Raw genomic sequence first — 13,830 nt, 5'->3', positions numbered from 1 at the left:
AATATTTATATACCTGAGCCTCACCTTGGACTGAAGCTGGACCTGTGAGCTTTGCTGACTTTGGAGTCAGCCGGGCTGAACGGGCACGGGGACTTACTTCCTAAAAATGACAAAAATAAAAAAGATATGTTGGCGCTTTGTGACAAAAAGGGTTTGATTTTGTCGTTCAGTGTCGTACCTTCCACTTTTTGTTTGGAGAAAGGAGAGCGGTTGGGCTTCCTGTCAGAGCTGACGTAGGACACGGCGTCCTCTCCTTCGGCTACAGCCAACAGGGAGGCGCGATAGTAGATCAGTGGCTGCCAGCACTCCTCCCTGAGGTCAACAATGTGCTCTGCGGTGTGCTTCTGCAGGTACGTGAACCTGCACAGACAAGAAGAGACGTTCAGAAAGGCCAAGTTTATTTAAAATAAACCTGTTTGTGACCCTGCAGCACGTACACTGTTCTCTTGTCTGGTTTGAGCAGTTTGCTGGAGAACTCGCTGAGGATGGTCAGGTAGGAGAGGTACGGTGGTGTAGGTGTTTCTGGGGTCTGACTGAACTCCTGGAATACAAACTCAATGCCGTTCCTGCAGATACTGAGACAAGTTTAGGGCACAAACACCTTTAAATAAAATGAATCCATGTGATGAGAGACGAGCCCGTGCTGACCTGTGGATCATGACGACGCACTCACGAAACTTGACCAGGTCCCCGAAAGTGAGGGCGAACCTCCTGGCGAGCTCCTTGATGCTGGTGAACGTCTGAACTCCTGGGTGAGCTCTACCGCCGCTCTCCTGCTCTCGCTTCAGACGGACAAACAGCTGTGGACAGTGGAGGGGAAAACGTGTCAACATCTGGCGGCGTGCAGATGATTCCGCTTTAGATTTTAGGACGCGTGTGGAGCGACCGTACCTGCTGCAAACAGAGCACCAGTGTACGAGCGCTCTCGATCTTATCCATCTGTCTGGTCCTGTACAGCGTCTCCTTGATGATGTCTCCGAAATCGTTGTAGTACTGAGGACAAAGAGCGAAGGAAGTCTTTTAGCTTAGCTTAGCACAAAGACTGGAAACAGATAGAAACAGTTAGCCTGGCTCTGTCCAAAGGAAACAAAACCACCACGGACCAGCACGTCTGAAGCTCGTTAATTCAATCTTGTTTCTTTAATTTGATTTTAAAGGTGTGAAAACTAAATGCGTTGGTTTTATGTGGACCTGTTTTGTGGCGGGGGGCAGTGACTTTCTGAAGTAACCCCCCGACTTAGGGTTAGGTCAGTTAGGGTTAGGTCAGTTAGGGTTAGGGTTAGGGTTAGGTCAGTTAGGGTTAGCGTTAGGGTTAGGGTCAGTTTGGGTTAGGGTCAGTTTGGGTTAGGGTCGGTTAGGGTTAGGGTCGGTTAGGGTTAACGTTAGGGTTAGGTCAGTTTGGGTTAGGGTCAGTTTGGGTTAGGGTCGGTTAGGGTTAGGGTCGGTTAGGGTTAACGTTAGGGTTAGGTCGGTTAGGGTTAGGTCAGTTAGGGTTAGGGTCAGTTAGGGTTAGGGTCAGTTAGGGTTAGGTCAGTTAGCGTTAGGGTTAGGTCAGTTAGGGTTAGGGTCAGTTAGGGTTAGGTCAGTTAGGGTTAGGGACAGTTAGGGTTAGGTCAGTTAGGGTTAGGTCAGTCCTGCAACAGTTTGAATTTACAGGTGACCTTTGGACAGAGCCAGGCTAGCTGTTTCCCTCTGTTTCCAGCCTTTGTGCTAAGCTAAGCTAAATGATCTGGTGCAGATATGGTGGCATCAATCTTCTTCATCCTTTTTGGGCATATTTATTCTTTTTTTTACCTTCATGTAGTACATGAAGACCTCAGCTGCCATGCTCATCTCCAGCACTCCGTGCACTATGAGTTTGCAGTAGGCCGCCAGCAGATTTCTCTGCTTGTGAAGGTCCTCCAGCCTCTCCACTTCAGAGTTCTCGCCGGCTGAGGAAGCCAGATGGGAGTCGAAGCGGTGCGGTTGGACGCGAAGTGGTGCGAGAGCACGAGTGATTAATCATATAACGGAAAGAAAAGAACAAAGCAGAGAGTGTTTTCGTTAAGTTTAGGGACAATGGCTTTAGCAGGTGGAAATCAAAGATAACATAAGACTAGAGTTATGGTTGTGACACCATGTGGCTTCAATCTTTCACGAGGACTAATAAAACGGGCTCGGAGGTGAGCCAGAGTTAATGGAATTTTCTCACGGAAAAGAGATTGCCCTGATTTTATGATTTAACTCCGTGCCCTTGCCCTCCGAGTGATCTCTGATCCAGCAGCTAATAGAAAACACTGTCTATAGAACAAAACCATTACCAGGCAAATCCAATAAAACAATGGCTTTTTATTACATGTTCAAAAACCAATAATCCCATATTGTATTCGGTTGAACATTTAAGGGATTCCCACCAGGACAGCTATTGACTTCTCTGGACTGCACCATATTTGGATGCAATATGTCTCTGAAAGTAGAAGCCGTCGTGGAGGTAATAAAATGTTTTAGATCGAGACAGCCATGAATGAATTCATAAGTTTACCTGCGTGACTTTGACAAAGAGAGCACTATGTATTTCCAACATGTCAATCTTGTTTTTCTCATTTCAAGAACAGACGGGAACACGCCGGCGTCATCAGTTCACAAGCGGCGGCGGCGGCGCTTTGCATAACAAAGTCAAACGTCCCTTCATACAAATTAGTGGAGCCAGTTTCAGTCTGAGGGTATTAACAGGGCTTCCTTTGTAATTGGGGGTCAATTGTCAGGTCAGGTTGGAAATCAGAGCCCATTTAGAGAGTCAGCGGGCAGCTCCGCAGTCAAGTTATTAAGCCAAATGTGTGGCTGTGCATTTAATATCTGCATGTTTTTAACCCATGCTGAATCAATGCTTCACTCAGAGCGCCCCGAAGGCCGAGAGACGCTCTGACAGAGTGAGAGCGCCATCTACTGCACGGTGCTGCAGTGTGACCCAAACACACAAACACAAACACACACTGCCTGGGTACATGTTTGTCTGACACACAACTACAAGGAAGTGTGTGTGAGGATGCAGACTGTCAACAGGTAACCACAGAGTGCAGCCAAGATGTGGAAAACAAAGTTTAGTGTTTGGAACAGGTGACGAACACGCAGGTTCGGTTCTAGCTGGAAAGTATTTCTGTGCATGCTGCTCTCTTCCTTCTACGTTTATCAGACAGCTAGAGTTGCTTGTTGCTTCTCAGATTGAGATTTTACATGAAAAATAAAAGAAAGCAGTGTCTTCCTCGGGGTACTTTGTTGTGTTTCACCAACAAGACCAAAAGACACATCTCCCCTCTGAACTTCTCACATGGGTTCATTTATATAACCGTTCAAATTATCCACTGCAGAAAAGTTTGAAAAATTCATACAAATTTGTGTTTTCTTTCCTTTTCTCTCTCTTTTTACAACCCCTCAGATTTTTCTTGTAAAACTAACACACTAACACATCAGTATGTCGTGTATAATCAAAGATCAGTCACAGGAGAAATGTTGTAAATGCAGCACTTATTTCTACATTGTTGTACTTTTACTTTTAAAGAGTCTTTGCTATTTATTGTGACCTCTGTACTGTCTTATGTCAAAAAAACAAACATGTACCCTCGATTAAAGACAAATGCTGTATTGGAAAATATAATTACTACGTTTCAGACATTTAAGAAATAATCATTTGTGTGTGTTGTGGTATGAATATCTATGAATATGCAAATATTTTGCCATCATTTTCAAGTTTAACTGCTCCATAAAAGATGCCTCTGACTTTACTTTAAGTAAATGTGCACTGGAAGTTTAAAGTTTCTACATCACACTTGTTTAAAGATTGTCTCTGACAGCCTCTGCACACTGATGCACATCTGCACATCTTCATGTAAACAGACTGAAGGTCTCACCGCTGCACTGGCTGTCACAGTCTGACCCGACAAAGACGTGCACGCATACGAAGGTCAACAGTGCCCTCTGCAGTTTGGGACTGGGAGTGTAGAGCAGCGGACCAAAGGAGGTGGGATCCCACACGTGGAGCTGGTAGGAGTGAGCCGTGAGGACGTCACAGACGCCCAGAAAAGCCTGACGCGGAGGGATGAGGGGAAGTTAGAGAGGTCAGGAGAACGTGAACCATGAGCTTCGTGCTTCGTCCTACCTGCTGCCGCACGCCGTGGTCAGGGTGGGAGAGGAAGTGATGACCTCTCTCGCAGAAGAGACGCAGCTGCAGTCTCTGGGCTACAGCTTTCTCCTAAAACACACACAAACACACATTTCACACACATGTTTTCACGTACAAGCTTTCAAAGCAGAGCAGTGAGGCTGATGAGCCCAAATCTTTGTCACCAGGGCAATCATTTTCACAATCCACTAATCCACAAGTTCATTCTTTGATTATCTGATACATTATAAAGTGTCAGAAATCTGCTCAAAATCAATCAAAAGCTCGCACAGCCTGTGGTGACACGTTAAAATGTCTTGTCTTATCCAACCAAGAGTCACAGCGGACAAAGAAAATCAGAAAATATTCTTAGAGAACAGAGAATTTTTCTGCTATAAAAACAGCTGATTAATCTTTCGGGGAGGTACAGTAGGTCGTCCAATAATCAGGAGATCGGCGGTTCGATCCCCGCCTCCTCCAGTCTGCATGTGGAAGTGTCCTAGGGCGAGATACTGAACCCCGAATTGCTCCCGAAGGCTGTGCCACCGGTGTGTGTGTGTGTGCGTGAATGGGATTAGTTCATTTCTAATGAGCAGTTGGCACCTTTGCACAGCAGCTTCGCTCTCTATGAGTGTGTGCGTGTGTGTCTGTGTGTGAATGGGTCGGTGTGTGTGTAAACAGTGCCGTCGCTATCATAAGTGCACAAAGTGCTGTAGGGGGCATTAAAATGGCCCAATTATCATCATCATATCATCATAATTATGAATTATTTAAACCACAAAAAAGCCACAAAACAATTATGCTGAGCATAAAGCAGATTCAGTGACTAATTCTTTCTAATTGTCCGTATGATGATACATTTAATAATTTTACTACTGAAGATTTCTTCTGTTTACACAGAGCTGCAACACACCGTCATTTCTCTCATCGATTAGAGGATTAGAATCGATTGTTTGGTCTGTAAAATATCTGAAAATGTTTCTCAAAGCCCGAGGTGACGTCTTGTTTTGTCCACAATCCAAAAGATATTAAGTTTAATGTCACAGAGGACTGAAAAAAAAATATTCACATTTAAAGAAGCTGAATTCCAAAAATCAGAAGTGCCAAACATACTGTATCTAAATATTTTGAAGGTCGGGGAGGTCACAGCCGCTCCAGATGTTAAAAAATGGATGGAGTGCATCAGATATATGAACACATGTTGGCTAGTATTAACAGTGATGAACTTTAGGAGGGCATGGGAAGGTATTTTTTGTATATTTTTTGTATATTTTTTGTGTATATGGGACCTCTGGGACTCTGGAGTCAAATGTTTATTTTCAGATGTTCATTTATGGCAGGCTTTTGTATGTCGAACATCTGTCTGTCCATGTTTCTGTTTATTTTATGTTTGTGCATGTTTGAGTGAAGACAGCGTTCATACAGATGTCTTACTGTCCGATTTCTTCAAAGTTAAAAGTTGTAACTCACCCTGGACGTCAGAGTTTCGCCGCTCGTGTTGAGAGACCAGAGCATGGAGTAACTCAGACACTGCAGAACTTCCAGCAGCACCTTCATGCCAGAAAAATGAATCAAAGAGAAAAACACTGAGGAGACTAATCATAGAAAGATAAGTCCAGAAAAAAACTTGTACAAACTTGATCTTCTTGGATCTATTATTTTCTGTGTTCTTACCGCAGGCCGAGCTCCTTCCTGGCTGCTCTCCAGTGACAGCAGAGGAGACAACACCTCAAACAGGTTCCAGCGGATGAGGTCGTGACAGCTGACAACAGACCAAGAGAAACAGATATGTACAAGCACTAAATATACAACACCGGCAGAGTAACGTGGGCTCGACCTTCATTGTGAGCCGGCTCTTAGATCTCACTTGTGGAAAGCTCGGAGTTTCTTCAGTGTGGATAAGATTTCTGCAGTTTTCTCCTCATCAGCGAACAAACTGTCACCCTGCAACAGAGGAACAGGAAACAAGTCATCATGTCAGGTAATGCTTATTCATACAGTCTAACAGTGCCTCTCACCTCTGGTGAATCCCCCAGCAGCGCTGTCAGCTGCTCCACCCAGTGCTGGACCAGAGAGTCCCTGGCAGCCCGGGCGGTGGAGCATCCGGCCGTCTCCTCCCCGCACAGGCTGAGGTATGTGCGGGCTGCGGCCTCCAGCACGGCAGGGCTGGAGTGGAGCTCCAGAACAGCTCCCATCTCTGCCATCAGGCTGGACACCGCCTGAGGAAGAGGACGAGTCAGCATATTAAACACTTCATAACAATTTCATAACCAGTGTGCCTCGCCCTCTTCTACACCGGCCGGTCTGTCGAGTCAGTCTGGCTTTTCTGGGTTTCTCATAAAAACACGATGGATCATTTTCAGGTGATTATTAAACATAGTTGTGCATATTATAATCCATTTTTTGAAAACAGAGACCCCTAAATCTTACAACACGGCATCTTTAAGACTAACAGAGACATTCTACACTATAAATAAGACATTTAAGATGGTTCTGACAATTTATTCATAAAAAAAAGTAACAAAATTATTTCTTAAAAATACCAAATGCTTGTTACAGATATGAGTATTTGCTCCTTCTCTCTGGTTTATGTCTGAATAAATCGTATTCTTTGGACAAAGCAAGATAAACAACTTCATTATTTGGTTAATTTGGTATTTATCGTTTATTATATAGACGACATGATGGAGTCGATAAATGGGTTGGAAAAGTTTCTCTGTGCAACTTTGTGATTTTAGCTGAAGTTAGTGTGATTCCACCATTAAATAGAATAAATCCCTTTAGAAATAAACCACGAGGGTTAGACAGATCTATAATCCACCTCACAGTTTGTAATAGTGGCTCAGTAATCAGATCAAATTCTTCATATTATTGTTCGTGTGTGTGTTGGAACATTGGGATGCAGACCTGTGTGTTTTCAGCCTCGACACACTTTGGGAGGAAGTACTGAGGAATCTTCATCAGGGAGGCGACAACGTCACAACTACTGGAGAACTGAACCGACAACGACACCGTCAGAGATCAGACATTATTATAAAGTAACGCTCACAGACGTGAATGTTCTGAATAAATACCTTGGACAGTAACTTAGGAAGCACCGTGAGCAGATGTTCAGTGAGTTTGGTACAGTCATCGAGCAGAAGTTTCTTTTCTCTGGCACTCATCACCTGAAACATTAACATTTATTTATTAAATGTTCATAGCGGATGCTGGAGTCAGATGAGGATGGCTGACCTTCTTGGCTCCGCTCCTTCCTGCCAGCACCGGTCCCTCTGAGGCCTGACGCACCGACGCAACCAGGACCTCCACGAGTACAGCTTGTTCTGCCTGAGTAAGACCTGCACACACACACACACACACACAAAGATGATGTGTGCCTCCAATCGAAGCTTATGCTGAATGAGACACTCACAGACATCAGTTACCTGGACTGTGTGAGGACGGCTCCTGCAGCAGTACAGATGTGAGTGCGGGCCAGTCTTTGAGCAGAGCTCCGCCGCAGTCCCACAGACTGTCCACGAGATAAACCACATGCTTGTGCAGCTGAAAGCATAAAAACAGACACAACGCGTGTTAGTCCGCCCGTGTTGTGGAAGACGACGTGCAGCATCCAGCGTGTTCTCACCTCAGACTCCTGGTAGAAGCGCAGCAGAGCCTTCAGTCTGGAAGATATTTGTTGTTCACGAGCCTCGTCCTCATTTACTCCATCCTGAGTATCAGAGGCCGGAGCTACAGCGTCGAGAAGCCTGACGGATCGACAACAGGTAAACGTTAATCAGCTGTTTCTGTTCGTTAGTGTCTGTCAGCTTTTCAAGCGACGTACCTGGAGTAGAGCAGCTCCCCCGCGGTTACCGCCAGAGGGCGCTGTGAGGAGTAAACAAACTGGAGGAGCTGCTTGTAGTCCTCAGGACTGAGCACATCATCGGACGTTCTAAAGGAGTCAGAGGAAGAAGAAGATGAAGAAGAAGCATGGCAGGAAAACATTAAGGATGACTGGAACGACAGACTGGTGGCCGGTGACTCACCTGGAGATGAGAAGCAGCAGTTTCATGGTCTGCACTGCCACTTCATTGTCCTTATCCAGGGTCATGGAGATGATCCGGTCCTGGAACACAAACAGTGCACACACACGTCTGTCACACTACGACTAAATCATATTTCATAACGCCATAAAACTCTTCTCAGTCTGTTTATTTAGGTTTTATGGCCTGAAAATGTGTCGTCGCTTCATTTCCAGCAGTTACAGAACTTTATGATTCATTTAGAGTCATGTTTGTGTCCAATATTTAGCTCCATTTTTAGTTTCTACTAACTCCTGAGGGAAACATCTGGCTCTTCAGCTTCTAAATGCTCACCTCTGTTCACCGAGATAAATAGGTAAAGATATTTGTATCAGGAGTTATGGAAACAGAGTCAGCCGAGAGTAAATATTAGACTTCCATTCGCCATGTGACCAGAAACTGTCTGTCACACACATCTTAATCTGTTTCTCTGCCCCCTTGCAGAAGAGCGAGTACCTTGAAGCGGCTGGTGAACAGGTCCAGTTTAGGGAGGAGCAGAGGCTCTCCATACAAACCCTGCAGACCTAACACGCACTTGAGACGCACGTCCGGTATCTGAAAGAGAGACGGTCCGACAGTGTGTAAAGTGCCAAGCTTGTTGTTTTTGTGTCGCATCATGTGTGTGCTGCTGTTCACCTTGTCGTGCATCATCCAGCCCACGTATTTGAGGTAGCTATCGTTGAGGAACGCAGAACTGTAGAGCTTCATCCACAAACCCAACTCCTCCATGCAGATGGAGCGGATCTCCGGGAGCACGTCGCTGCACAGGCGCGCACGAAATATGAAAAACTAACTCAGATAAAGCTCTGACACGCTGAAATGTATGTCGGAGAAACGCTTACCGATATCTCTTCAGGAAGACTCCTTTGAAGACGATGTCCATCATGCTCTCTATCTCCGCCTTCTTCTCCTGCAGCTGGAGGATGAGGCACCCAACGATTCAAGACATGACACCGACTTCCTCCATACACATCCTGAAATGACGGCGGTCTCACCTCTCTGATGTTCTTCTGTATTCTCTCCAGCTGCAGCGAGCTCTTCTGCCTCATCATCTTCGTCTTCTGCACCTCGTACAGCTTCTGGCTGTTTTCGACGCTGACGCTCAGGCTCACGGCGACGCTCACCAGAGAGCTCAGCAGCTTCACGGCTTATCAGATCAAACAGCACAGATCAGTTCAAACGAACGTGTGTTTATGTATCATTATGTATGTGTGTGTGTTCTCTGTTACTTACCTGCGAGCGTGCAGGTGTGTCTGAAGGCCCGTACGTAAGAGTTGGACAGCTCGGTAAGCAGCGAGATGACGGTGTTCATCAGGTAACTGTCAAAGATGACGCTGTGCTGACACTGAGCCACCAGCACCGACACAAAGTCGCAGAACTCCGAGTGGAACCAGCGGCCGTACGGTCCGGACTGTATGAGAGGATACTCCACGCTGTCCTACGGCCCAGACGAGGAGGGAAGGGAGGGAGAGGAAACACTTTGAAAGGGCAGCGATGGATGATGGGAAAGCGAGTCATTTACAGGCTCTGTTATTTCTTTACTTTCCTGATGTGAAGGAGTATGACTCGATGAGGGGGGTCACTCGGGAGTTTAAACCAATTGGATATCAGATCAGTTAGAAGGGAAATAGAAAGAAGTCATCTTCATGTGCAGTACTGAACTGAACAGGGGAGAGAAATTGTGTTTCCTTCAGTGCCTCGGTGTACACAGTGAAGACACAGACAGGTAGAAAAGACAGTCAAAGAGGGAAGCATTAGATATTATAAGACAGTAAACGCATGGTGTAGTGCGGGTGTGCATCCATATGATGACTGAAGCTTGTTCTAGTGTTGGCTGCTCAGTAACTCTGTGAACAGCTTCCAGGTGTGAATGCGAACAGCTGAGACGCATCTTAAACAGGATTCAGGCTCTGCCCATGATAAATACAGTCGTCCCTCGCTATAACGCGGTTCACTTCTCGTGGATTTTTTGTGTGTAATTTTGCATGTTTTTTTTACAGCGTACTGTACAGTATGAACACGCATTGTATTCGGCACCGTCAGAGGAGCTGTGAAACACGCAAGTTACTGGTAATAATTTCTTATGTGTCAAACCTCGTAGATTGATCATTAAAATTTAATTTGTTGAAAATGTTTGGCCTTGAAAACAGGTTTTGATCTTTTCTTTCATTTACTAATACAGTATTGTACTTATTTTTGTTAAATCTGCCAAAGTTTGAACTTTGAGAGTTTAAATAAGAGAGAAATGTGAGAGAATGTTAATGCCTGTCTGAGAAAAGTGTATAAAAGTGTGTGGTTAGGGGTTTTACGGCCTTAAAACATGTAGAATAATAAAACATTTTGTTTATTGTGGGTTATTTTTAGAACGTATCCCCCGCGATTAACGAGGGACCACTGTAAAGGTAATAGAGCACTGTACGCTGAATGCATCAGGGCGGCGTCCAAAATCACTCCCAGTTTACTTTCTGCTATATCGCCGTCACTGAAGGTCTGAATCCAAAACATAATATGTATGAAACATCTAGTTTCCTTTGCATGTTCACTAGTTTTTATTATGCTTTTGCTCTAACGATGACTACATGTTACGATGCACTAAATGCCTAAAATTAGGACTCGAAAGTGTCCAATAACTGTAATTACTTCCTAATATGAAGGGATTAGAAACGTGTGATGTTGAATAATATTCAAATAATTTGCTCTGCTACGTATATATTTGTAATTTGCCATTTGCCGCTATGTCGATCACTGAAACGGTGCGGCGAAAAAAGGCGAGATACGGGGAGGTGAAACATGTAAATCCATGAAGCAGGGAGGCACTACTGACTGTATCCATGGGCCACGTGACTGTGAGGATCCACGGAAAGGCCAGAAACTTCTTATACTGCAGACCAGTGACCTGAAACACACACACACACACACACACACACACACACACACCGTCACACAGTTTCAGTTCAGAGGGTTAAAACTGTGAAGAAGAAACTCCGCTCACCTCATCCAGCTCCTCCACCATCTTACTCAGGACTTCACTGTCCTCTTTGCTCTGACACATCTCAGCTGTGACCACACCTGGGGAAAAAAACAGGAGGGTATAACACACACCTGACTGTGTGTATTCTGTGCGTGTGTGTGTGTGTGTGCTTGCCTTTGCAGCCACAGCACTGGATGAAGAAGCTGATGAGATCGAGCAGAGAGGAGTCTCTGTCCGAGGCGTACGCCTCGATCCAATCATCGATCACCGCCTGCTCACGCATCACGGGAGAGTCAATGAGTGTGTTATTATTCTGATTATGCAATATTAAATGTTTTTAGTCAGCTGGTCCCACCTGCATGGCACTCCTGCCCATGGTGATCACCTCGAACAGGGTCACAGCCTCCACCTGCTTCTGTTTCCCATGGCGGCCTCTCGCTCTGCCGGCGCCGCTGCATCTGGCTTTGACGCTCTTGAGCTTGACGTTCTCTGAACCCTTGTGCGCTCTCCTCCTTCGTCTCTGCGGGGTTTTGAAAAGATGGGTTCTTTAAAAGATTCACATATGAGTGTATACATGTGAGTTTACACCAGCTGTGTTGGCATGGAGGCATCAGGCACTTCACTCCTCCACCTTTAGTAGAGTTTCTGCAGCAAAGTGCACAGTCGTCCGAAAAAACTGTCGTGTCATGACGTGTTTCGAGAACCGTGACTACTTACTTTATGGATTAATAATTATTGTTGAGGTCATTATCTGTTTGTGTGTGTGTGAAATATATGAGGAAGATGGTTCTGTGCCTGCCAGCATGCACAAACCCTGATGAATATGTAATGATTTACAGCATGTCACCTCTTCTTGTTGCTGTCGAGCCTTTTTCCTGGAGGAAACCCTGCACGCTAAACACAACATGAAAAAACACAAACACCTACCACCACCACCACGCTCTTTTGTCTGTTCTCATTCCCCGACTCATCCTCTGAATGATTGACAGCCCCGGAGGAGTTTGCCTCGTCATCATCCTTACTGTGAAGTGGAAAAAATGAGATTGCAAACATGAAATTAAGTGTTCAAGGCTACACACACACACACAGGGGGGAAAAGTTAGGACAATTCCAAAATATAGGCCCCAAAAATAGGTAAACACCAATATAAAATGATTAAACCATCATCATTGAGTATATATATTTCAAATATAATAATGAAATGAATTATCTCTTTGTTTTTACGTGTTTTGGGCAGTAAGAGTTAAATAAAAAATAGATTTTAGCACATTTTTATGGTGGCTTTTAATCTGGCATCAAATAGTGATGCATTTTTATGGTGGCTTTTAATCTGGCATCAAATAGTGATGTACTGCATTTACAAATCACCAGCAGTAAATATTCTGCTAGTACTAGTATTGAACTACAATAAAACTGCAGTGAGACCAGGGATGCTGTTTGGTCTAGAGACAGTGCCACTGAGGAAAAGACAGGAGGCAGAGCTGGAGGTAGCAGAGATGAAGATGCTGAGGTTCTCTTTGGGAGTGACCAGGATGGATAGGATCAGGAATGAGTTACATCAGAGGGACAGCACATGTGAGATAAAGTCAGAGAGGCCAGACTGAGATGGTCCAGAGGAGAGATAGTGAATATATTGGTAGAAGGATTTTGAGTTTTGAACTGCCAGACAGGAGGAGGCCTAGAGGAAGACCAAAGAGGAGGTTTATGGATGCAGTGAAAGAGGACATGAAGGTAGCTGGTGTGAGAGAAGAGGATGCAGAGGACAGGGTTAGATGGAAAGGAGAAGAAGAAGACGAGTATTGAACTATAAGACGCAAAACAGTTGCAAGCCTTTGATCGGAGTTCTGTAAAGCTTCTGATGGGATAGTTAGGTCCTAGAGATGTGGTGACAACAGCTGCACAGAGGGGCCCACTTTGATTTTTATTGTCATGGGGCCCAAAATTCCTGGAGGCACCCCTGTGTGCACACACACACACACACACACACACACACACACACACTCTTACTTCTGCTTGGTTGCAGCTGTAGCTGTGGGCTCTGGTATCATCTCCTCCCTCAGGTCTTCACACGGGGCTCAGGTGTGTGTCTCTGCATCTGGAAACAACAACACATGTCAGACACACACACCAACATTCAAACCCCCATGAGGAGAGAGAGGAGGCTGCACAGTGATGCACCTCCAGAGAGGAGGAGGCATGTGGAGGATCCTCTGCATGCCTCCTTCACAGGGAGGAGCGAGGAGGCATGCAGAGGGTTTGCACAAAGACACTTCTGCACCTGAGCGTGGACTGCACAGACAGAACCAGACTGACACTCACCTGGAGCAGACATGTCGCGTGTGGGAGTGGAACAGGTGAACAGACTTCCCAAACTCACCCTCCTCGCATGGACTCCTCCTCCTCCCCCCTTCGTGTCAGCTGATGTGTGATTTCAGAATAAAACACAAACACAAACACAAACATTAATATCCTGCTTCAGCTGCAGCTCTCACAGTCAAGCTTTGCAGGGTGACAGCCTAACTCACGTCCCGATTGGCTGACGAAACCGAAACGGATGCACGTGATTGGCTGGTCTCGGACGTCACTCACGCTTCACGTCATACATCAGCTGGTCCGGCTGCAGCTTCCTGCATACCTCAGCAGACAGACAGGCAGACAGA

General features: G+C 45.5%; 1 protein-coding gene across 5 annotated transcripts in view; it reads right to left on the bottom strand.

The window, feature by feature from the left end:
- si:ch211-269e2.1 (cohesin subunit SA-2) overlaps positions 1-13,830 on the bottom strand; it is a 15,322-nt gene extending 1,492 nt beyond the window's left edge. Inside the window, exons 1-32 of one of the 5 annotated variants that reach the window (XM_027290849.1) lie at positions 13,696-13,830; positions 13,490-13,588; positions 13,178-13,265; positions 12,098-12,191; positions 11,526-11,690; positions 11,345-11,441; positions 11,192-11,268; positions 11,024-11,095; positions 9,433-9,637; positions 9,195-9,346; positions 9,042-9,115; positions 8,836-8,959; positions 8,656-8,754; positions 8,164-8,243; positions 7,962-8,069; positions 7,764-7,884; positions 7,564-7,681; positions 7,373-7,476; positions 7,213-7,305; positions 7,046-7,132; positions 6,157-6,357; positions 6,006-6,082; positions 5,813-5,900; positions 5,609-5,689; positions 4,136-4,228; positions 3,888-4,062; positions 1,795-1,931; positions 892-993; positions 649-800; positions 438-566; positions 179-360; positions 25-100 (exon numbers count right to left, since the gene is read on the bottom strand). In XM_027290849.1, the coding sequence (XP_027146650.1) occupies positions 25-100; positions 179-360; positions 438-566; positions 649-800; positions 892-993; positions 1,795-1,931; positions 3,888-4,062; positions 4,136-4,228; positions 5,609-5,689; positions 5,813-5,900; positions 6,006-6,082; positions 6,157-6,357; positions 7,046-7,132; positions 7,213-7,305; positions 7,373-7,476; positions 7,564-7,681; positions 7,764-7,884; positions 7,962-8,069; positions 8,164-8,243; positions 8,656-8,754; positions 8,836-8,959; positions 9,042-9,115; positions 9,195-9,346; positions 9,433-9,637; positions 11,024-11,095; positions 11,192-11,268; positions 11,345-11,441; positions 11,526-11,690; positions 12,098-12,191; positions 13,178-13,218 (3,404 nt within the window). In that variant the 5' untranslated portion in view covers positions 13,219-13,265; positions 13,490-13,588; positions 13,696-13,830. The other 4 variants (XM_027290848.1, XM_027290851.1, XM_027290850.1 and 1 more) reach the window with 4 other exon arrangements.

Source organism: Larimichthys crocea, chromosome XVIII, assembly GCF_000972845.2.
Source record: "Larimichthys crocea isolate SSNF chromosome XVIII, L_crocea_2.0, whole genome shotgun sequence".
Classification (NCBI taxonomy): domain Eukaryota; kingdom Metazoa; phylum Chordata; class Actinopteri; family Sciaenidae; genus Larimichthys; species Larimichthys crocea.
This window is presented reverse-complemented; position numbering and strand designations above follow the sequence as displayed.